We start from the raw sequence: 24,930 nt of genomic DNA, 5'->3' as shown, positions 1-24,930 counted from the left end.
TTTGGGAAGCTTGTGGAAGGCTACCCAAAACATTTGACCCAAATTAAACAATTTAAAGGCAATGCTACCAAATAGTAATTGAGTGTATGTAAACTTCTGACCCACTGGGAATGTGATGAAAGAAATAAAAGCTGAAATAAATAATTATCTTGTCACGTTCTGACCTTTATTTCCTTTGTTTTGTCGTTATTTAGTATGGTCAGGGCGTGAGTTGGGGTGGGCAGTCTGTTTGTTTTTCTATGATTTTGGGATTTCTATGTTTCGGCCTAGTATGGTTCTCAATCAGAGGCAGGCGTCATTAGTTGTCTCTGATTGAGAATCATACTTAGGTAGCCTGGGTTTCACTGTTTGTTTGTGGGTGATTGTCTATGTTAGTTGCTTGTGTCAGCACCGTTCTCAGTATAGCTTCATGGTCGTTATTTCGTTTATTGTTTTGTATAGTTTGTATTCAGTGTTCAGTGCTTTCTTTTAATAAAAAATCATCATGAACACATACCACGCTGCATTTTGGTCCGCTTCATACGACGATCGTGAAATCTCTCTACTATTAATCTGACATTTCACATTCTTAAAATAAAGTGATGATCCTAACTGACCTAAAACAGGGAATTTTTACTAGGATTAAATGTCAATAATTGTGAAAAACTTACTTTAAATGTATTTGGCTAAGGTGTACGTAAACTTCCGACTTCAACTGTATTTACCTCAAATACCTCGTACCACTTCAGGTTTTCTCGGATACCAAAATTAAGATCTGAACCAAATTGGATATGTGAAATTCCCATCTGACACCCAAGGTTCCTGTAAATAAAATAAAAAATCAATACCGATCTGATTCGGTTCCGAGGTGGATCAGATCATGAACCAGATTGGACCCAAAATATATAAGAGATGAGGGAGAATCTGATCCAAATTGGGTCAGGTCTCTATCAGAACCAAATGGATCTGAAAGATTAAAAATGCAGCTTTATTGCTGTGTAAGCCATCAGAATTGTTTTGACTTGTCTGGCAGGCAGTGAACCTTTTCACATGCATTTTCTGTTGTAGGCCATTTTCAAATAATTGAGTTGTGGTCTACACTACAGCTTTGAATTTTCATAAATTACATGCCTAATTTAAAATGTCGGCACCATACGGGAAGGGGTGTGTCACGAAGATGGCACCTCTCTGCCAACAATGAGCTTTCTGTCTCCCGCTAATTCATGCACATTCATTGTGTCAATTGTTTGCCCTTTGTTAATGTTAATGTTTATTTTGATTGAGCAAGCATAGAAGTACCTGGCCTGAGCGCAAATGTAGGTCTATAAAAGTTCACATTTGGGGATGTCTAATAGTATTTCTGATTGCTGACTCAAAGTTTTTTTTCATCACCTCACACAGAAAGTCAACAGTGTTTCCATCCACTGCGAATAACACTAGTTATTCACTGTATTTGAAAAATCTTTCCAACACTTTCCTTCTTTATAGGCCTAACTAACCACCATGCCTCAGTGTGAAATAGAAAAATGCTGATCCCATATCTCCAGTGGAAATGTCAGAAAATGGGCTACCTGAACCCTTCTCCCTTGTGCAAATACAGCTGTGTCAATTCCAAGCTCATTTGCGTGGAAAAGGGTGAGGACCCAGTTGAAATAATGTTGCAAGTTCGCTATAGCTAGACAGAGAGAGAGGCAGACAGGCGGAAGATATATTTTAATGCTATTGCCTGAACCAACTGCGATGCTTAGCAAATGTGATGCGGAGGATATTTATTTTCGTCAGGATATTTTATTCTTCAAATGTAATTTCGGATCTGGATGGTATTTCACACATTTTCAGACATATCCCAGGTCCGTGGCTACAAAGCGTGATCCGACCCAGGATCTGAGGGTCAACTACAGAATTTTGGATCCAACCTGTTCAGATACTGAGTTGGATCTCGGGTAATCGGGTTCAGGTATATCAGTGAAGACATTTACACTGCGCATTGATCTGGTACTGGTACGCCCTGTATATATTCGGCGCATGTGACAAATAAAATGTGATTTGATTTGACAGAAACACAGAACCAAGCATAGTCTTGTTTAGACTGTGTTGGGAGCCATGTTAGTGTATGTACCCCATCAGCCTTTAACCCAAACCAGCAGCATACCACCTTGCATCCCACTGCTGGCTTACCTCTGAAGTTAAGCAGGGTTAGTTCTGGATGGGAGACCAGATGCTGCTGGATGTGGTGTAGGAGGCACTCTTTCCTAAGGTGTAAAATATGTCATAGGGCAGTGATTGGGAACATTTCCCTGTGTAGGGTGCTGTCTTTAGGATGGGATGTTGAACGCGTGTCCTGACTCTCCGTGGTCACTAAAGATCCCATGGCACTTATTGTAAGAATAGGGCTGTTAACCCTGGTGTCCTGGCAGAATTCCAAATCTGGCCACCTAATCACCCCCAGCTTCCAATTGGCTCATTCATCCTCCCTCTGACCTGTAACTATTCCATATGTTGTTGCTATAAATGAGAATGTGTTCTCAGTCAACTTACCTGGTTACATAAAAACCATGTGTATGGAGTTGTTAGATCCTCATTGAGTTTTCCTTGTGGACTGCCAATGCGTGTCCCAGAGAAGGCCACTACCACAGTAATGACACATTCTGCTTGACCAACTTAGCTCTGTGTGTTTGATGAATTCTAGAGAGTTGTAGAGGTGATTTTACTATTGATCTCAATATCTGATAAAGATTTACTGGGCATTTGAAATGGTGCACTGTTGTCAAACATCAAACATATTTTTTGTGAAACACAGAATGATCTTTCAATTTTTCAAAGTATCTTGGAACTAATGCTGATCTTACAGCACCAGACACTGACAGTCAGATCCAGGGCTTCCTTCACCAGCAACATCACTGCTGCTGATGATGAAAGGTCCTGTTTGTCAGGACTGTGGGAGAGGTTACACTGAAGCAGAGGGTGACAGCCCTACCACCTTGGGTTGCGGTTACACTGAAGCAGAGAGAGAGAGAGTCCTACCACCTTGGGCTGAAGTTACACTGAAGCAGAGGGAGACAGCCCTACCACCTTGGGCTGTTACACTGAAGCAGAGGGAGAGAGCCCTACCACATTGGGCTGGAGCAGAGCTCGCCTACGGGTCCACAGGCTTTATCTGAAGCACCCCAGTGAGGGATGAATAGCCCAGCAGATAGGGGAAGAGGATGGAGGAGAGGATGGGGAGGAGGGAAGATGGGAAAGGAAATGATAAGTGGGAGGAGGAGAGCAGGGGACAGCAAGAAGAGGAGTAGTGAGAGGTAAGTGGAGATGAAAGATGCGTTCTGAGTAAAATGCAGCAGTTTGCATGAGAAAGCAACCCTTTTGAGTTCTAGATAGCACCTTTTTTTCTTCTAAGAGTGTATAAGGAATAGCCTACTGTCCACTCTTACTCACTTCTGCTTTCTGAGCATCACTGAGGGCAGTCTCATTGGAATGAGTTAGGTACATAACATTCCCCAAATCATAGAGAGACTGTGTCAACTGAAACAGTGTAAAATTAATAGAAAAACAATAAATAGGAAGGGCTATCATCTCCCCTCACTGCCTCCTCCTCTCTCTCTCTCTCTGAGTTTTAAAGTCTCCTCCCTCTTCAGAGAATGGGAGTATGAGGGATTGCTTCAGTCGTCTTAAGAGAACATATACGCACATCTACCATTCTCTGTGTGCCCGTCTCTCTCACTCCATCTCTCCTCCCTTCTCTGACTTCTTGACGGACCCACTGCTGCTCCCTGCCTACCTGACCTGCCTGCCTGCCTGACCAGGCTGAGGATAACCCTGAGCATCGTCAGGAATAGGAGTTTGTCTAAAGAAGGAACATCTACACTGGTGAAGGTCAGTGTTCTGTTTTGCTTTTCCCTTTTTAGGATTTCTTGAAGTTCCTAACAACTGAGAGTTGTTGGTGGTGTTGAGCAAGGGAATGGCCAGGTCTGTGTGGACCTTGTGTTGTTGTATCTGTATATCAGGGGTACATACTGTTGATGTGGCCACTCATGAAAGGTCTCATCCTTTGTTCTGATTTTCATGACATTTTACACTATCCATAGTAACATGTCCACATCATTTACATTAATTGAAATGCAAACAGAATCTTTGTATATAAATGTGCAGTTTGTTCAGAGTGTTGCCAACTGGCATTTTCAATCAAACAACTGATTGACAAATTGTGCCTTTCCAACATAGAGCTAGCTGTAAGGTGCTTTCTGTTAAGTTTCTTTAATGCATGACGGGGCATCTATTAAATGTACGAGGGCACAAACACATTTCCTCTAAGAGTAATGTTTTTTTTAAAGAAAGCACAAAAATATTGTTTTTGTTATTCCATTATTCTGGTGTGCATGAGTTTTTGTATTTATAATCCTCCAGGATAGACTAATGATTTGCCATGATGTATTATGGATGCAGAGCTGCACCTGCAGGGTTCCATGCTTCCTGTGTTCAGTGTCTTCGATGCTTGTCATGGATGGATTCATAATGGAAAAAAATGCTGGCTTTTTTGTTATACTAAAATTACTTGCTCTCTTCTCAAGGTTCTGTGATTATTTTATCATATCAATTTATGTACTGTTATGTATTGTTATTTTGATTACACACCATATGGTCAAGATTTGCGATAAGAAAAAGAAGCTATCCTTTTTTTCTCTTATCAAGTGCATTGCAATATCAATGTGAACGTCTGCATGTGTCATTTCAACTGCATGTGTATTGCCATGTGTCATTTCATCTATCTCCAGTAGCTATCACCAAGGTAAGGTCCAGTCCGACCCATTGGTTCAGGTTCTCTGGGTGTTTAAGAGGTGTGTGAGACACCCCTAGTCCCGTCTGCAGTCATGACCAGTAATGAGGAAACTCTCCCGGCTTTGTATTTCCCCACTAGGATGCAGCGGATCCGGGAGGGCATCCACATAAGGACCATGAAGGCCAAAAGGAAAGTGGAGGATATCTCTAAAGAAGATGTCCAGGCATTCTTCAAGAAGCACGCCTTCGTGCTCTTTACTGTAGCTGCCGTCATTGTAGGTGAGTGAACCCCCCCCCCCCCGGTGGGGCCTACATACGGCAGGGTAGCCTAGCGTAGCCCATGCTCATCTATTGCAATCCAAAATCCAATAGGGAGACTCACCTACAAACCTCATTCTAGAGGTGATTGAGAGACAGACTGTTCTACATGCAGTTTCATGTTCATGTTTCAAGCCCACTAATCAGCCCTTCTGATTCTCCAGGTATAATCCTAGGCTTTGCACTGCGTCCCTATAAAATGACCTACCGAGAGGTGAAGTACTTCTCTTTCCCCGGAGAGCTGCTGATGAGGATGCTACAGATGCTGGTGCTTCCCCTGCTAGTATCCAGTCTAATCACAGGTACACCAAGTCACTATACGGATGCCCTCCACCAGAGGCAAGTTTAGATGTTTTGAGCATGCAGATGAGGGGTTGATTTAGTGGTGTATGAAAGACAGGTGTGGAGGCCCAAAGGAAAAAGGAGAATGCCAAAGGGGCTTGAGGCACAAGCACAGGTACTGTAACTTGTGCTTGATCCGTGTGAAATGTATTTTTCTCCAGATTCCCATTGGTCTCTAGGCTCTGGTATGGAGACAGTCACTTCATTGTACTCCTTTTCTATTAAAATGTGGTGTAGAGAATGAGGGAAGAGGGATGGAGGGAGTGGGGTTAGCTTCAGTAGAAAAGACACCCACTGCCTGTGGGTCTGAGAGGGTAGCTTTGGGATGGGTACCCCCTTTGAACCTCTTCCTCCAGCTTCACTTCACAAGGATAAAAGCACACAATGTGCCACTCCGCCACTTTCTACACAGCTGTATTGTTTTGTGGCATTCCATGACACCCAGCACCAAAATACAGAAAGTGGTTTGGAGGGTGGTGGGATAAGAGGTTACGACCTAGAAAAAAGAGGCCACTGCCCAGGTACACAAGCAGACATGTAACTACACCATCTAGTATCTTCCTGAGTCCTCAACAAGGTTAGGATCCATATGACCTAGCTTGGTATGACGTATAGTATAAATGACATCACTATGCTAACGCTAAGCTCTAGTCATTTCTCAAAGTAAGATTGAGCTGATCTGTATCTAATTTTCTTTTCAAACTAACCTCTTTTTAAACTAACCTAATTAGTGAATGTTCACACTGGCTTGAAAAAAGCAGTGAATGTTTACCAAGAATCCTTTCTCTGATCACATTTTAAACACTAAAAAACAGTAGAACTGTGGAGAGCGGCAGAAAAGGAGATGTGTGGGGTCAATTTTTGTTTCATCCTTCGTCTTTGTAGTAACCCCTGAAAAGAACCCACATAAGTCATTTCTTTAGTCCTGTGAAAGTGGTCACACAGTCTTGTTTGCAGTTTCCATGGCAATGTGGAGATGCAAAGTCGTTATGGGCGCATGGCAAGTGGACAAGTTTCTGAGGACTCAGAGAGAGGATGGAGGGAAGAGACAGAAAAAGAGAAAGGGAGAAACAGGGAGAGATAGTGAAATAAAGAGGCACAGAACAGAGAGAGACACAGAAAGGAGCAGAGGGGTGATTGTGGGAGAGGGAAGCGGGATGAAGGAGATTGAGAGTTGAACGAGGGTTAAATGGAGGGTGAGGAGGTTTAGTCTAATGGCAGTGCCCCTAACAGAATTAAAGCACAGACATCTCACTTACACAAAAAATGCTTACTCCATCAGCACACCAGAACGGCCCCTGACACCTTGTAAAATCCAAAGCAAACTTTATTGCAACGCTTTTTCAGGTAGAGGTCTTTCTCTATAATGGCTCTCTTACCCGTGGCCTTTTCGTAAGATTGAGAGATGTCAGTCGGGAGAAGCAAACCATAATCCTTATCTAATTTCAGATGGAGAACCTCAATACATTTGCTCGCCTGTATGTTTTGCTATTAACCTGATTTCTGTCAGATGACTGTCAGGCAGCCCATTAATCTGCACACCTGCCTCATTTACTGCCTTTTTTTATAAAAACATAGCTGATGTGGCTAACTTGCTTAAACAAATTTGGTTTCTAATGACAAATGAGATGTACAAACTATGGCATAAGGGGACGACAAGAGGATAAGACGCAATCCGTCATTTCGATTAAGACATTAACGAGCGAGCTAAGACGGACGTAGTCGATATAACTATTTGTTTAGCACTTTTGAAATGTACAGTGACAGAATTCAGAACATGGGTCGTTCTTACAGTGTTCTCCCTGTACACCAAGTCAGAACCGTAGGATAAATAAAGGGGGCATATAAGTAGACAGTGAAAGCTCTTACAATATTCAATGATGGCATTTATCTAAAACAGGCTATATAGGCTACATGTGCACCACCATGTCAGAACAGTAGGCAAAATTAAATAGACCAAATTATTAGTAAAGTAAATAGACCAAATTATTAGGGTGAGGCACATGGGTTACTAACATCTTACTACACAACATACCCATAGTCTAATCAAATGGCTACCCAGACTATTTGCATTGTTCCTCCCCTCTTTTACGCTGCTGCTATTCTGTGTTTATTATCTATGCATAGTCACTTTAACTCTATCTATATGTACATATTACCTCCATTTCCACGACCAACCAGTGCCCCACACATGGACTCTGTGCCGGTACCCCTGTATATAGCCTCGCTATTGTTATTTTACTGCTGCCCTATAATTATTTGTTACTTTTATTTCTTCTTCTTAAAACTGCATTGTTGGTTAAGGGCTTGTAAGTAAGCATTTCACTGTTAGGTCTACACATGTATTCGTTGTATGTGACAAATACATTTTGATTTGATTTTGAATTACTTTCTTAGCGACAGTAAACATATCTCCCTGGCATATTACATCATTTATGCAGCATCATACAATACATTTTTGGACTCACATTGTTGTGCTGTGTTCACTTGAACAGGAAGGTGGTCCTTCGTGGGCAAATTTTGTCATCAAAGTCTGGCATTCTCTGGATTTATGGTGCTTTCAAAACAACTCAGAAAAAAATAAGGTTGAATCTTGATAACTTCATTAATCTTTAGGTCGTAGCTCTAGAAAGAGGCCAGATTTACAATTCCGAGTTGGATGACCGTTTAAATCATTTTTTCCCAGTCGGAGCTTGTTTATTCCCGACTGCCCAGTTGTCTTGAACTCACTGAAGTCACGTTTTCGCAGTTCTGAGATAAGTTGTTTTGAGCGCAGCACAAATCATGCTTCTGTCACATGGGATGACACTGGAGAGACGAAGCAGGTACGGGGAGTAAAACATTTAATGTAGAACGGACATGGAACGAGACTGGAACAGCGTCAGGAAACGAGTAACACAAACAAAAGACACTCAATGCAGAAGCGGAGAACAGAGCTGGGGAACTGACAAATATAGGGGAGGTAATAACAGGTGATGAGTGAGTCCAGGGGAGTCCAATATCGCTGATGTGCGTGATGAGGGAAGGCAGGTGTGTATAATGGATGGAAGGAGTGCGTGATGCAGGGCAGGAAGAGCGGTGAGCATACGTGACAGCTTCATTGGCAGCATGGCCAATGTTGAATGTTTATCATTTTAAACTTGGAAAAGAGCCCCTTAACCGCAGATTTGGGACCACACAGCCAGTCACTGATTCCTTCCAAACCACTCATTGGTGAATTTGCGATTTCCAACTTGTTGTGTAATGTTTATGTCCAATGGACAATGAGCACCGATAAGTTTTATCTATAATCTCTTCATTATTTCTCTTCATATGACAAGGATTAAAAATGATTTGCCAGTAGATTGTTGACTTGATTCATAATGACTGGTAGCGAGGATTTTGAAAGTATGATGTTGACATGAACAGTCCAATCAAAGCTACTGTACATTCAGTTGAAGTCAGAAGTTTACATCCACTTAGGTTAACTCGTTTTCCAACCAGTCCACAAATTTCTTGTTAACCAACTATAGTTTTTGCATGTTGGTTAAGACATCTACTTTGTGCATGACACAAGTCATTTTTCCAACAATTGTTTACAGACATATTATTTAACTTATAATTCACTGTATCACAATTCCAGTGGGTCAGATGTTTACATACACTAAGTTCACATTTGCCTTTAAACAGCTTGGAAAATTCCAGAAAATTATGTCATGGCTTTAGAAGTTTCGGATAGGCTAATTGACATCATTGGAGGTGTACCTGTGGATGTATTTCAAGGCATACCTTCAAACTCAATCAGCCAAGACCTCAAAAATAATTGTAGACCACCACAAGTCTGGTTCATCCTTCGGAGCAATTTCCATAATGACCATCGTTATGTTTGGAGGAAAAAGGGGGGCGCTTGCAAGCCGAAGAACACCATCCCAACCGTGAAGCAAGGGGGTGGCAGCATCATGTTGTGGGGGTGCTTTGCTGCAGGAGGGACTGGTGCACTTCACAAAATAGATGGTATCATGAGGAGGTAAAATGATGTGGATATATTGAAGCAACATCTCAAGACATCAGTCAGGAAGTTAAAGTTTGGTTGCAAATGGGTTTTCCAAATGACAATGACCCCAAGCATACTTTCAAATTTGTTGCAAAATGGCTTAAGGACAACAAAGTCAAGGTATTGGAGTGGCCATCACAAAGCCCTGACCTCGATCCTATAGAACATTTGTGGGCAGAACTGAAAAAGCGTGTGCGAGCAAGGGGGCCTACAAACCTGGCTCAGTTACACCAGCTCTGTCAGGAGGAATGGGCCAAAATTCACCCAACTTATTGTGGGAAGCTTGTGAAAGCCAACCCAAAACATTTTACCCAAGTTAAACAATTTAAAGGCATTGCTACCAAATACGAATTTATTGTATGTAAACTTCTGACTCACTGGGAATGTGAAGAAAATAAATAAAAGCTCAAATAGATCACTCTCTACTATTATTATGACATTTCACATTCTTAACATAAAGTGGTGATCCTAACTGTCCTAAGACAGGGAATTTTTAAAAACTGACATTAAATGTATTTGGCTAAGGTGTATGTAAACTTCTGACTGCAACTGTATAACGTGATTTGACGTAATTATATCTGTGGCCAATGACCTTGAGCCTTCTTGGATGGGCACTTCTAATGTAACTCTATGGCAATACCCAAATGGCTAGAATTTTCGAGGTCTACCCATAGACTTGGTGGTGATGGGTAGCCTAGTGGTTAGAGCATTGGACTAGTAACTGGTAGGTTGCAAGTTCAAATCCCTGAGCTGACAAGGTACAAATCTGTTGTTCTGCAGTTAACCCACTGTTCCTAGGCTGTCATTGAAAATAAGAATTTGTTCTTAATGGACTTGCCTAGTTAAATAAAGAAAAAAGAAAATGTAGTGTCCCCATGAGAGCAGAGCTCTGTATTTTCTGCTGGCTTGCCCCACCACCACCACAGAAAGCACTAAGCTAGACTGAAACACCTGCAATTTGGAGCTGCCTTACTCAAGAAAATAAAGAAGAGACCATGTTTGTGTGCATCTTTATTTTTTTAAACATGATTTTGAACTGATATCTATTAATGCCAAAATAACATGCAAAACAGGCAAGCCCCCCCAAAAATAAAATATATTTTATAATTTTTTTGCTAAAAATATGGGGCTCAAAACAGAATGACGGGTCGCCAATGGTCTCTTGATGTTACAGCTGATAGCCCCAGTTCACTGAGTTCAACCTCATTTTCACCTATGATGAGATATCTGAGAACCCTGCTGTTCCAATACCAGCCAACAATTGCCTGTTATGGCATAGACACTTCTCAACAATTCTCAATCAATTCTCCTCAGTTCTCACAGTGTTCCTGTCTCTGCCTTAGGGCATTGGGTTTTTCTTGACCAGAGCAAGGACTCACCCTTCTGTCTCTCTGGCTCCAACACCATGCAACACATCAGCATAGCTTCAGGAGCTATACAGAATGCAGGCTAATATGGCTAGGCAATTGCTATTTCAAGTGTTTTCATGCCACTGCTATGAAGAAATGATAGAAATGTTGCACAATGGGATAATACTGTTCTTCTAAACAACATCTCCCCTGTCTCTCCCAACCAGGCATGGCAGCACTGGACAGCAAGGCTTCAGGAAAGATGGGCATGCGAGCTGTGGTGTATTACATGACCACCACCATTATCGCTGTCATCATCGGCATTATCGTGGTGCTCATCATCCACCCTGGGAAAGGATCTAAGGATGAGTTCATGAAACAGTCGAAGATAGAGGACATCAGCCCTGCCGACGCCTTCCTGGATCTGATCAGGTAGCTAGCTGCATACTAGAGTAGGAGGAGGGTCAGGGGTTTAGTGGAGGAAATATGAACTGTTTTTGTGCCATTGTACCCCTGTGTTCATTCATTGTGATGATCATGCTCTTTCATTTCAGAAACATGTTTCCACCAAACATGGTCCAGGCCTGCACACAGCAGGTAAAGCATTTAATGACTTTATTACTACAAACGGATGCTACAAATTTAACTATGGTTCTACGAATTCCTTGAAGACCGTCAGTACGGTTTAAATTGTGGATGATATCCCTCGCACTCCCCACAGGTCGAGTAATAACAACAACAAAGTCACGTCGGTGATGTGACAGCATGGTAGGAGGTGCCCCCGCAGTTCATATAAAACCATACATCAGACCACACACGGTCTCAGAAAATCTTCTTGCCCAAAGATTCAGTGTGACAGGAAAGTACTGACGGTCTTACAGATATTCGTAGAACCATAATTACAATCGTAACTTCTGTTCTACTTCATACCTTTCAGACGTCAGTACAGTTATAGTACTATTAACCTCTGAGTAATGCGACAATGTCACTGGGAAAATGGCAGGTCCCATGGTGTGGCAGGATGAGACGTTGACCTTGTAAAATCTTAAGAATGTGCAGGGCGACGACCAGGTAGCAGCTGCACATATCTCATTCATGGGGACGCCTTTTAGGGGAGCACTGGATGTGGTGACACTTCTGGTAGAGTGACATATCACATGTTCTGGAACAGGGAGCCCTACACCATTATAGGCCTGAGCGATGACATCCACAACCCAGTGTGAAAACCTCTGCTTGGACAATGCAAGGCCTTTTGACACAGGAACAGCTGGTCTGACTTCCTGTAGTGCTCCGAGGCTTGCATATAGAGTTTTGTGGCCTTACCCTCTCTTGGTGGCGCTGAGTGGGTACTGGCGAACAATGCTATGAAACCACACACTATTGCAGAGACTTTGATATTACTAGCCACAATTGATATGGTGAAAAAACAATGTGTGGGGAGACAGAGGCACAGAGACTCAAATTATCTGTGAAAACCAGGCCCTCAACTCTGGCTAGCTGCGCTTCCCTCACCTTTACAGGCATGATGGTGCAGTTAATGCTGTGGTCAGATAATGCATCTCGCAGGTGGCCAATGCCTAGGCAGGCGGGGAACAGGTCATGACCATCTTCCACTTGTAGTTCAAATCCAAATGAGGAGCAGCAATGCATGTCCAGCAATGGTGATGTGGTAGTCTCTCAGCTAAGAAAGTGAATAAAAAAAATATATATATATATATTCTCATGCAAATATACTAATTAATCAAATTAACTAATATAATAGTAACCAGAAGCTGTATAACAGAGCAGCTACCAGTAAAGGTAGAGGGCTACAATAATCTGGCAGGAGTTGTACAGCAACCTCAAAATAATTTATTGTGGGCCCAGACTGTCGCAGCCGGCCGCGACCGTGAGGTCCATGGGGCGACGAACAATTGACCTAGCGTTGTCTGGGTTCGGGAGGGTCCTTATCCTTATCTCATCGCGACTCCTGTGGAGGGCCGGGTGCAGTGCACGCTAACCAGGTCGCCAGGTGCACGTCGTTTCTTCCGACACATTGGTGCAGCTGGCTTCCGGGTTGGATGCGCTGTGTTAAGAAGCAGTGCCGCTTGGTTCGGTTGTGTTTCGGAGGACGCATGGCTTTCGACCTTCCTCTCTCCCGAGCCCGTACGGGAGTTGTAGCGATGAGACAAGATAGTAACTACTAACAATTGGATACCACGAAATTGGGGAGAAAAAGGGGGTTAAAAATAAATAAAATTATTTATTGTGAGCCAACTGCAGGAGAGATACCATGTTTAAATGTAGGCTTAATTTATGAAAAACACTCGTTTGGTAAGCAGCTAGGTTGAGTGTTTAGCTAGCTGAGAACACACAGTGGCAGCTAGGTTGAGTTGGTTAGCTAGATAGCTTGTAGTGTCCTAGAGGAGGAGAGGGATGCCTGGGGGAGGCAGTTCGAATCTTACTTCATATAGCTGGCGAGGCTAACAATCTTCCTAGACTGCCTGCACGCTATGAGACGTGGTTATCTAGGGAAAGGGACTTGTTTTGAGATTTAAACAGTCGAAGGATGACTAGTGCCCCGTGGTCTCGATAACATGCATGTCAGTGGAGGATATCTTGACACACACACACATACATACACACACTATCGTTCAAAAGTTTGGGGTCACTTAAAAACTGTATTGTTTTTGAAAGAAAAGCACATATTTTGTCAATTAAAACAATTGTACAGAAATACAGCGTAGACATTGTTAATGTTGTAAATGACTATTGTAGCTGGAAACGGCAGATTTTTTTATGGAATATCTACATAGGCATACAGAGGCCCATTATCAGCAACCATCACTCCTGTGTTCCAATAACACGTTGTGTTAGCTAATCCAAGCTTATCATTTTAAAAGGCCAATTGATCATTGGAAAACCCTTTTGCAATTATGTTAGCACAGCTGAAAACTGTTGTTCTGATTAAAGAAGCGATAAAACTGGCCTTCTTTAGACTAGTTGAGTATGTGGAGCATCAGCATTTGTGGGTTCGATTACAGGCTCAAAATGGCCAGAAACAAAGAACTTTCTATTCTTGTTCTGAGAAATGAAAGCTATTCCATGCGAGAAATTGCCAAGAAACTGAAGATCTCGTACAACGTTGTGTACTACTCCCTTCACAGAACTGCGCAAACTGGCCCTAACCAAAATAGAAAGAGGAGTGGGAGACCCCGGTGCACAACTGAGCAAGAGGACAAGTACATTAGAGTGTCTAGTTTGAGAAACAGATGCCTCACAAGTCATCAACCAGCAGCTTCATTAAATAGTGCCCGCGAAACACCAGTCTCAACATCAACAATGAAGAGGCGACTCAAGGATGCTTATCTTCTAGGCAGAGTTCCTCTGTCCAGTGTCTGTGTTTTGCCCATCTTAATCTTTTCTTTTATTGGCCAGTCTGAGATATTTATTTTTCCTTGCAACTCTGCCTAGAAGGCCAGCATCCTGGATTCACCTCTTCACTGTTGACGTTGAGACTGGTGTTTTGCAGGTATATTATAATATTGTCTTTGTATCTCAAAATCATTGTAATGTGATTAACCTTAAAAATCTAAATGAAAATGATTCTAATCTAAAAAATCAAATTGAACCAGAACGCCCTTAGATCATGGGAAAAGGCTGCACTTGCCCGTTGCATTTGAATCATTCCCACAGTGAATGACTAGGCCCGCTACGCTATGAATCCACAAACTATTGCAGAGACTTTGATATTACCGGCCACAATTGATATGGTGAAAAAAGAATGTGTGGGGAGGCAGAGACACCGAGACTCAAATCAATACCTTTGTGAGATAACACTGTTAAACGAACAATTTTTGCTATTGTTAGCAATCAAGAGGAAACTAATTGAATGACTCAAAACTCCCCAGCTTATGCTCTCCAAATGGAGAGATATACTGCAGCAGGTAACTTCGATTGTAAACTTTATCAAACCACATCCACTGTGAGCACGCCTGTTCGCAAAACTATGTGGAGGCATGACAATGTTCTATTTCATACTGAGGCTTGATGGTAATCGAGGGTTAGAACAATTTTTCACATTGAGAGAGGTACTGTTGTCATTCTCAATGTATGTAAAAGAAACTGACTTTTTGTGTAATGAAAAGAATGTGACAGACATATTTGGGAAACTGAACGAATTGAACACAAACATGCAGGGGAAATACAAAAACATTCTATGGGTGGCCTCCCAAGTGGCGTAGCGGTCTGAGGCAGTGCTAAAGGCGTCACTACAGACCCGGGTTCGATCCTAGGCTGTGTCGCAGCTTGCCGCGACCAGAAGAACCATGAGGTGGCACATGATCGGCCCAGCATCATCCAGGTTAGGGAAGGGTTTGGCCGGCCGGGATGTCCTTGTCCCATTGCGCTCTAGTGACTCCTTGTGGGGGGCTGGGCATGCATGCTGACTTTACTCGCCATCTGTACGTTATTTCTTCCGACACATTGTGTATACAACCTGCTTCCGGGGTAAGCAAGCAGTGCGGGTTGTGTTTTGGAGGATGCATGGCTCTCGACCTTTGCCTCTCCTCAGTCTATACGTGAGTTGCAGTGATGGAACAAGACTAACTGGAATACTAAAAAAACATTTTTTTTTTTTAAAACCACAACATTTTTAAAAATTTTACCTTTATTTAACCAGGCAAGTCAGTTATAGATATTCTTATTTTCAATGACGGCCTGGGAACAGTGGGTTAACTGCCTGTTCAGGGGCAGAACGACAGATTTGTCAGCTTGGGGGTTTGAACTCGCAACCTTACGGTTACTAGTCCAACGCTCTAACCACTAGGCTACGCTGGTGAGTGACCGAATCAGTGGATTCAGAGGAAATAATTCTTATTGGAGAGTCTTCCAAAAGCCATGCCCCCTTCCCTCGCCTGTGCATGTTACTGACAGAAAACAGCATCTGTAAGTGTCCAACATGAGTGATGATTGCTCACCTCCAATGCTTGGAAGAGCACTTTAGGACCTACTTCCCAATCTGTTTGACTGTGACCCTGGCTCAGTTGACATACCGGTAAGTGAAATCGAACAGCTAATCGAGCGGTCATGTGACTGAATGCATTCACGGGTCACTACGGAGCAGTTTTTGTTCCTGACTCAAAGGGAATAAATACCCTGCCGTCTCCCTCTAAGCATTTATGCCACATTCAAAACAACTGGGAACTTGTAAGTGGGAACTCGGAAATCTCCGACTTCAGTGCATTCAAGACAACTGGGAACTCTGAAAAAAACAAGCGCAGACTGGGAAAATCGTTTTAAAAAATCGTTTCTCGAGCTCCACCTTTCCGACCTGAAGATCACTGAAGCCATGATTTGAGCTCGTATTTTTCCAGAGTTCCCAGTTGTTTTGAAAGCACTATAAACCTCATGGTACCCTTCACCCTGCTCATATCTGTGTGAAGCTGGATTCAGTGCTATCGTCTGCATTAAAACCAAATATAGATCCAGGTTGGATGTGACAGCAAATATGAGGTGTGCGCTGTCGACCACACCCCCTGATTTTGAGAATCTCCGACGTGACATGCATCAAGCACACCCATTTTATTAGTGGTGATGAGATAAGAGACATTATGTCAAACTCATTTGGAATTGACTGTCACAGCCCCACATTAAAAGTATATGATGGTGAGTTGAGAAGCCAATCAGAAATACTGTTAGAATGTTTTTCAATTCTGCCAAAGCCCCAAATAAAAAAGTAAACATTTGCTGTTAATTACATCATTTTTTTTCACATGGTTGGGCTCGCAAGAATTTTCAGATATCAAAATGGGGTCTTGGTCCAAAAAAAGTTTGGGAACCCCTGCTTTACCAGGACCTGGGAAAATGTAATTTGAAAAATGGGAGCAGCGAAGCAGTCAACTTGAGCAATATGGCTAAAATAACTTTGCGAGAAGAAATAAGAGACAGTGCGTGGTCTGACGTATGGTTTGTTGTGAACCGTGGGCACGTCTTCTCAAGCTGTCACATCAACAGCGTGACTGTTTTAATTATTACCTGACCTGCGTGGAGCGCGAGGGATATAATCCATACTTTCAACTGTACTGACAGTCTGAAAGGTATAAAGTAAAACAGCTTTCCTCATTCAATAAGCAGATTAACCCCTAAGTAAAAGTTTGCCACGGAAAATGGTTCTGTTGAAATAATGATGGCAATAAAAAAGGATACGTTTTGCGAAATACTTTTTGTGAATGGACACATTATTGACACTTTCAGAAGAAGCTTTCTGGTTTTGGATTTTCTGAGTAGAGATAAATCATTACACAAGAGACATAAAATTAAAAAAACTGAGGGCGACTTTTATTTACACTGGAAGAAAAATTCCGACCACGCGGAACAAATGACAAAATCAGATTTGAATTTTTTTAAACATAAAAAAAAAAAAAAACTTTATTTAACTAGGCAAGTCAGTTAAGAACAAATTCTTATTTGCAATGACGGCCTATCCCGGCCAAACCCTAACCCGGGCGACGCTGGGCCAATTGTGCGCCGCCCTATGGGACTCCCAATCACGGCCGGTTGTGATACAGCCTGGACTTCTGCTGTAAATAAAAAATGATCACCAGCGGCAGATAAGAAAGAACCCACTTCCATTATTCATCTGAATGTTTTGGAGTTGTTGTGGTATGGTTGATGGACACAGTGGGGTCTGAACTGCAATGAAGCATTGGCAGTGTTGCAATAGTAGCATTGTGGGGGTTGTGGCGTACCGCAGTTTCGCAGGGCCCCGGGCAAGTCTGAGCTAATTTCCTGTCATTCTAAACCTTTTTCCCATGGCTTTTGGTGGTGGGGGGGGGCATGTCCATGGGGAGCTCAACACTTTGTGGTCTGGATCCTCTCCCCATACAGCAGTGGTCACCAAACTACGGCCCGCGGGCCGGATACGGCCCGTCAGCACATTTGGCCCGGCCCTCTGAACAATACCAGAGACGCTATCGAATTTTTTTCCTATTTGGCCTCCAGAAAAAAAATCCTAGGCCCGGCCCTGTCAAAGAGAGAACGGAATAATGTTTTTACGAGCTGCTACCCGAAATTAACGCATTTCTTCATTTAAAAGACAAAACGGTCCCAGAGCTGATCGACCCAGAATGGAAATGGCACCTCGCATTTTTAACAGACGTGACAGAAATACTTAACAGCCTTAACTTGCAGCTACAAGGCGAGGGGAAACTCATTTGCGACATGTATTCACACATAAAAGCATTTGAGGTGAAATTAGCGCTGCTTTTGGAACAAGTGAAAAAGCGCAACTTCGTCCATCTTCCTGCTACCCAAAACCTGTCGACAGAGAACCCAGCGGTCCCGTTCCCAGCTGAGAAGTGCGTGGAAGCACTGGAAATGCTGAAGGCGGAGTTCGGTGTGCGATTCAGTGAACTACATGTTCATGCAAAAGAAATCCGTCTTTTTCAGAACCCCTTTGTTGCCGACATTGATGAAGCCCAGCCTTCATATCAGTTTGAGTTGGCTGAGTTACAGAACTGTGATGTTCTGAAAGACGCATTCAAGCCCAACAGTCTCATTGACTTCTATGCCGCCCTCCCAAACGACACATATCCAAACATCAAAAAACACGCAATGAAAATGTCCACAGTTTTTGGCAGCACGTATATCTGCGAGAAAACCTTTTCTCGCATGAAACTGCTGAAAACCCCGATGAGATCAAGATTGACAGATGAACATTTGCATCAGTACTTGAGACTGGCTGTAACTAGAATGGAACCTGATATTCAACTTCTCACCAGCCAGATGCAGGCCCACAGTTCACACTGATGAACATACATAGGTAAGCTCACTTTTCTGACTTGAATGAGTCATTCTGAGCATAAACAAATATAATCATAATAAAATCTACTGGGATAAAATCCATCTTTACAACCATACTGGTAGTGAAATGTATTGTGCTGTGTAGGTGCTGTATCACTTAGTTCAGTTTCTCAACCTGCTTCTTTTGTGGTTTTCACAGGGAAGTTGATGAGAGAGAGCTGCAAACAGCGGTGTCTACAAGCCTACTGGAACCTACAAAAGGATTATAAGGAAGGAACACAAGAACTTTAAGAGACTGCTCATATGTGTCAGAGAGATTCTGCTCTGACAACTGAGCTGAACTTTTATCTGTTAAGATTGGCTTTTTTTTCTATGAAGAACTCAGAGAGGGTTATTTAGTTATTATTTATTTCATTAATAGTGTTATTATTTGTTTCCTGACTTTTTTTCTGTAAAGAACCTGGAAAGGGTTATTTGGTTATGTGTGGCTTTCTGGAAAACAATAAATTTTTTAAGCTCCCCTACGATCGTCACACTTTTTCTGTTACAAACTGACACCGGCCCCCCATCAGAGAAGGGAAAAGTTATGTGGCCCTCACAGGAAAAAGTTTGGGGACCCCTGCCATACAGGGTCATCATAGATCCAGCTGAACCTTACAGAATACTGCTCCAGCCATACAGAGGCCCATTGTTTAATTCACAAGGCTGTGATGAGTGGAGCAGGTGTCTTTAGAGTTTTTGCTCTCTAGTCTATCGAAAGGGCACAAGTCTGACAACCTTCCCTAGACACCTTATCTATGTTCAGTAGATGCACATCAAAATCCAACTTGAAGACTGTAGCACAGGCCAAAATGAAGAGGCTGAGTTAATATTCAGAAACATTACTTAAAAAATACTATTTCAGTAACACTTTCACTAAAGGAAATTACATGCTATCATCACTTTAACAAGACAATGATAACCCATCACTCACGTAACCGGCTCTTTCCCTCCAGTTCAAAACCAAATACGGGAAGCGAATTGTCCATGTAACGGTGACGGTGAATGACTCGGTCTTCAACCTGACCAACCTGACTGAGCAGATTACCCGGGAGGAGGTGATCCCTATCCCAGGCACGGTGAACGGGGTCAATGCCCTGGGGCTGGTGGTCTTCTCCATGTGCTTTGGCCTCATCATCGGCAACATGAAGGAGCAGGGCCAGCCCCTCAGGGATTTCTTCGACAGCCTCAATGAGGCTATCATGAGACTGGTGGCAATTATCATGTGGTGAGTAGTTGGTGTGTGTATAGGTGTTTATAAGGATGGTGTGTGTGTGTGTGTGTGTGTGTGTTATGATGATGGTCCAATAATCATTCATTAGGTGTGTGTGTGTGTGTTTATGCAAACCCCCTGCATTGCATGTGGTTCATGATTAGATCAGGCACAGAGAAATCTACACATCAATGCTTTGAAATGCTAAGTCTACCAATAGAGTGCCTGTAGAGTTGGGAGTTACTATGTGTATCTCTCCCTCTCAATTCAATCAAATGGCTTTATTTAGCCTCTTGCCTGAGGTATTGCTATGAATTATCTGGTAACTATAAACATGCATGATCTGATATAGGTCTTTAGGGTTACTGAGATAATTGCAGGACCGCAATCTCATAATTGGCCAACATAGAACCATCTCGGGGCATGTAGCTTCCTGATGCTAAATGATTCCACAGATGAATTACAAGGCTTTGTAACCAAGACCAGTGACATGTTCACTCAAATAAATCCAAAATATTCCCAGTCAGATATTTGACAGATTTAAACCAAGTTTTGTTTATCAATAAAGGTAATTTCATAGCCCGCGCTCTGCACTCTCAGAATGCACTGATGATTTCTCAAATGTCTGTCCGTGAGAGACTAAACATTTGACTTTTTCAGGCCTATAGTATTACACAGAAAAATAAGTCCCTTTTAACTATGTGACCATACCCTTCCCAAGCATAACCTCTTCTCCGTCCTCTGCTCTACAGGTATGCACCAATCGGCATCATGTTCCTCATATCGGGGAAGATCGTGGAGATGGATGACATCACTGAGATGGGTGGTCAGCTGGCCATGTACACCATCACAGTGATCATAGGCCTGTCCATCCACGCTTTCATCATCCTCCCCGGCCTGTACTTCGCCATCACACGGCTGAACCCCTTCATCTTCATCATGGGGCTGGTGGAGGCCCTCATCACAGCCCTGGGAACCTCCTCCAGGTTGGTCCCCTTACATTAATCTCCTCCCTGGCCTGCTCGGACTACGCCACACTGTAGCCTCGCCTGACTTGGCCCTGACTCATGACAAATCAAAACCTATTATAGTAGGGCCAGGAGTGTTCTTGATCAGATTGTGCCTATAAGACATCACCATCCTCGTTAGTAGTGTTACTAAAGTTTACCCCTGGAGAATATGATGAATAGATCTAATACAAAATATCTAAAACAACAACCACTCAAACACCATCTGTTTCTCTCTCCGTCTCTATCTCAGCTCAGCAACCCTTCCCATCACCTTCAAGTGTCTGGAGGTAAACAACAAGGTGGATAAGCGCATCACGCGGTTTGTGTTGCCGGTCGGCGCAACCATTAACATGGATGGAACAGCACTTTACGAGGCTCTGGCAGCTATCTTCATAGCTCAAGTTAACAACATGGACATGAACTTAGGTCAGATCATTACAATCAGGTAAGAATTAGTATCTAAGGTTAATAAGCTAAAGTTTATGTTTACAGAATCAAAAGATGTTGATATGATTACAATTACATTACATGATTTATCAAGATAAGAGTTTAAAATATATCATGTTGTGCTATAAAACAGCATCACAGCCACTGCAGCAAGTATTGGAGCTGCTGGGATACCACAGGCTGGACTTGTCACCATGGTGATTGTGTTGACCTCTGTTGGACTTCCCACTGATGACATCACCCTCATCATTGCAGTTGATTGGTTCCTGTGAGTAATTTTTCCCATTTTCAGATTGAGACATGAGAATAGATAAATTATATTTGAATAATGATAAATCTGTTATGGTGCAAATATACGCACACTACTTATTGTGTATAGTATACAAATTGTATAATGACTGGAACTGAAATGCAAACCATTTATCTTTCATTTTAAAGGTCGAACATCCTTTTTTTATCAACTACAACCCTAGTGACACACTTGTACTATCCCTCGGGTCTTGCTCCACTTTTCGGAATTGCATTTTTTTTTGTTTTAACATAGAAACATAATTAGGTTGCCCAAATTAATGATTTCAATTAGAATTCCCTTCCCAGAAATTACACAGCTAATTGGGTAGTGAGAAAAAATCCCATTCTCCATAAACTAGGAGGGATGGAATGTGCAGACAGAGTCAAAGCCTCATTTAATGAAAACATGGATGTTTCTCACAGTGATTAGAATATGAGATAGCCTATAGGGAGTGTTCTGACTACTCTTTAACAGGATATATTGGAATTGTCTCTGCTGATAATGCTGTGGACTATTTCCCCTCTGCATTCGTTTGACTATGAGTAATCTAAAGACGTTAGTTTACCTTTAATCAAAAGCAGGAAATAGGTAAATGTTTTGACCTGTTCAATATAACATGACCAAACGTCCCAGCGGACATAGGCTAGGGTTTTCTTTTAAAAACTGTATGTCCCGCCACCCCTCTCGATCTCTGTCCCTCCTCCCACTGTATATGACTCCTTCACCCTGGTTAAGCTTTTTCTTCTTACGTTATTCCTGGATTGTAGTGATCGGCTGCGTACCACAACCAACGTCTTGGGTGACTCCATTGGGGCTGGCATTGTGGAATTCCTATCTCGACAGGAGCTGCAGGCCAAGGATGTGGAGATGGGGAACATTGTGCTAGAGGAGAGGAAGAAACCATACCAGCTCATCTCTCAGGAAAACGACCACGAAAATGCCAAACGTCCGAAAACTGAAAGCAAGATGTAGATCAACGCTCAATAGTGCACACAAGCACACGCAAGCACACACACTGAATGTTTTGGTTCATTTTTGTTTTCAATCTGTCATATTTGTCCAGTTATTTTCACTCTACCATATTTCCTTTCCTTTGTTATTTTGTTATTCATAAAGTAACTATTCTATTTACTATCCAACTTTTTAAAATATGTTTCTTTCTCTGAAGTTGCCCAATCAAATTACTTACATCTGCCGCCTCTCTACGAGATAGATAGGCCACCTGTTTTATGGTTTGTCTGGTTATTTTTGTGTTGAGTTAAGTCATGGCCTAGAATATGTATATGGTATAATGGTATAAGTAATGAGGAAAGTGATATGGGGTGTTGATGTCCAAAAGGAATTTTGTAAAATTATGAAAGGACAACCTATGTTTGAATGACTTCATCCTCCAAAAAAAGCAAAAGAGAACACATTTGTATATAACTACCTTAATTTTGGTGGACCCCAGGAAGAGAAGCTGCTGCCTTGGCAGCAGCTAATGGGGATCCATAATAAATACAATTACATTTTATTTGCTACAACTAATGAAATTAGGCCCTATGAGCTGTTTCTGGTGAAAAACAACCAACTTCCTATCATAAGCAGTAATTTAAATAACAATCCCCAAGTGGTGTGTATTTTTTTTTTTTTTTGATTTGATTAACTTTTTTCATGCTGTCAATATTCCTGTTGCATATGACAACTCCAATTGTATTTTTACTTTATTTTGATTGATCAAATTCTTGAAGGTGGTGCTGTGATGCTGACAATATGGTTAAAACGAGATGTATCAAACAATCGTCATCACTATATATGTATCCAACAATTGTTATCACTATATATTCCCTATTTTGTAGCCAGCCCTAAGACAAACGAGTCTTTGAAATATCCTTCACTATTTAGTACATCATTATTTTATCATAGCAGGTGTTTAATATTTTTAAGGCTTTGTAGAGTGATTGTATGTCGATATATGTGTAAATTAACTATATAATATGGATAGTTGTTTACTTGAATATGTCTTCTTTAATCTCAATTCAGAAAGATATTTGTTTTCAGGGCCGAAATGCTACTCCAATGCCTTGGTTAGTGAAATCAAGGAACATAGTTCGTGATAATTACAGTATGTGTGAACTAACTCAAACGGATTTAGAAAATATGTTATTTTCTTTATTTTTTTCTTTAGGTTTTGAGATATGATGGTTCACTTTCTGTAAAGGCAACATTTGTGGTGAAAAGGAAATAAATGGACTGGTAGATTTGTCTTTGGTGAATAACATTTTGAATAAAATTTAAAAAGGAAGCAATGTTTGATTTTGGTGAGTAATAAACTGTTACATAACATGTGTTATAGCAATTATAACAAAGTAAGTATTACCCTACACAGCACACAATGAAAAGTAATACATGTGCAATAGGACAAAATGTGATAAAGGTAACCCAATTTAACAAATGTCTCAAAATGTGCCTTAAAGCCACACTGTTGTTTTATATGAGAACACAACCATAACAATTAAGTAATATGCCTAGGTCTTTATTTTATTATCTAGTTATGATAAGGTAATACAGACAGTTGTACTATTCATCTCACTATAGTATGAGCTACGAGTCACATTCTTCTAAATCAAGGGGCATATTTAATTAGTTGAAATTACTGGAAACGTATAGACTGTGGCTTTAAAAGGTAAATGTAATATCGTATGTATAGTAATGTAATGGTTTCAGACACTGAATAATCTACAATCGTGTAGTTATGTGCGAAGATCTTTGATGGATGTTAGGAAAAAAGTTGATTATTTATCTAAATGCGACATCCTAGTTAAATATGACGTTTGGAAGAGAAAGAAGCTACAGTAGTCCCCCTCTATTCTCACAATCAAGCTGTTCCGGGAACAGCAGGTTGCAATTAAATCGTTGGTGGACATTTGCTGCCATCTTGTGGTAAGACTTGAGCAGCACTATATGTGAGCTGATAAAGATACAGTATCTACCGACATGTGGGCTTTATCAACAGTATTTTATTAAAATGTTGACCCAACTCTGGTTGATACTCTAGCTGATAACCACCTGCAGAAACTAAAATCAGGTAAAACCATCTATACTTACATGAAACATCCATATTTACCATGCGCCGTTGCCGTTTTATTTTTCACTTTTCTTTCGCTGACCGACCCTACACTTGCAACTCACTCTGGGAGAGTGATGTCATGTGACTTGACGATCCTGGCGCGCGAAATATAATTTAAATATTTCTGTTTTTTAGCATCTTGTGGGACGTTGTCGTGAGGAAAACAAAACAAACATTGGCAAGCTACATAGCTATCTGCTTGCAAATATATATATATAAATATATATATATTTTTTTTTTT

General features: G+C 41.6%; 1 protein-coding gene and 1 long non-coding RNA gene across 2 annotated transcripts; one reads left to right on the top strand and one right to left on the bottom strand.

Annotated features, from left to right (window-relative positions):
- Nucleotides 1-3,639: 3,639 nt before the first annotated feature.
- Nucleotides 3,640-23,864, top strand: LOC118391432 (excitatory amino acid transporter 1-like). Its single transcript, XM_035782824.2, has 10 exons — nt 3,640-3,852; nt 4,895-5,034; nt 5,238-5,375; nt 11,025-11,229; nt 11,352-11,394; nt 19,575-19,846; nt 20,584-20,817; nt 21,092-21,286; nt 21,422-21,556; nt 22,348-23,864. The coding sequence occupies exons 2-10, from the start codon at nt 4,896-4,898 to the stop codon at nt 22,550-22,552; spliced, it is 1,566 nt and encodes a 521-aa protein (XP_035638717.1). The 5' UTR covers nt 3,640-3,852; nt 4,895; the 3' UTR covers nt 22,553-23,864.
- LOC118391433 (uncharacterized) lies at nt 21,408-24,930 on the bottom strand. The gene is made up of 3 exons (XR_004827139.2): nt 24,668-24,930; nt 22,330-22,462; nt 21,408-21,554 (listed from the first exon to the last, which is right to left on the bottom strand). It is a non-coding gene; the product is annotated as an uncharacterized LOC118391433 (long non-coding RNA).

The sequence above is a fragment of the Oncorhynchus keta genome, chromosome 12, assembly GCF_023373465.1.
Source record: "Oncorhynchus keta strain PuntledgeMale-10-30-2019 chromosome 12, Oket_V2, whole genome shotgun sequence".
In the NCBI taxonomy this organism is placed as follows: domain Eukaryota; kingdom Metazoa; phylum Chordata; class Actinopteri; order Salmoniformes; family Salmonidae; genus Oncorhynchus; species Oncorhynchus keta.
The sequence above is the reverse complement of the archived record's forward strand: the minus strand, read 5'-3'. Positions and strand labels throughout refer to the sequence as shown.

Excerpts from the sequence above, each read along its gene's own strand:
- LOC118391432 (XM_035782824.2), top strand. The coding sequence starts at position 4,896 with ATGCAGCGGATCCGGGAGGGCATCCACATAAGGACCATGAAGGCCAAA. Across the intron at positions 5,035-5,237 it reads TGTAGCTGCCGTCATTGTAG|GTATAATCCTAGGCTTTGCA; the intron begins GTGAGTGAACCC and ends CTGATTCTCCAG. Across the intron at positions 21,557-22,347 it reads ATTGCAGTTGATTGGTTCCT|TGATCGGCTGCGTACCACAA; the intron begins GTGAGTAATTTT and ends CCTGGATTGTAG.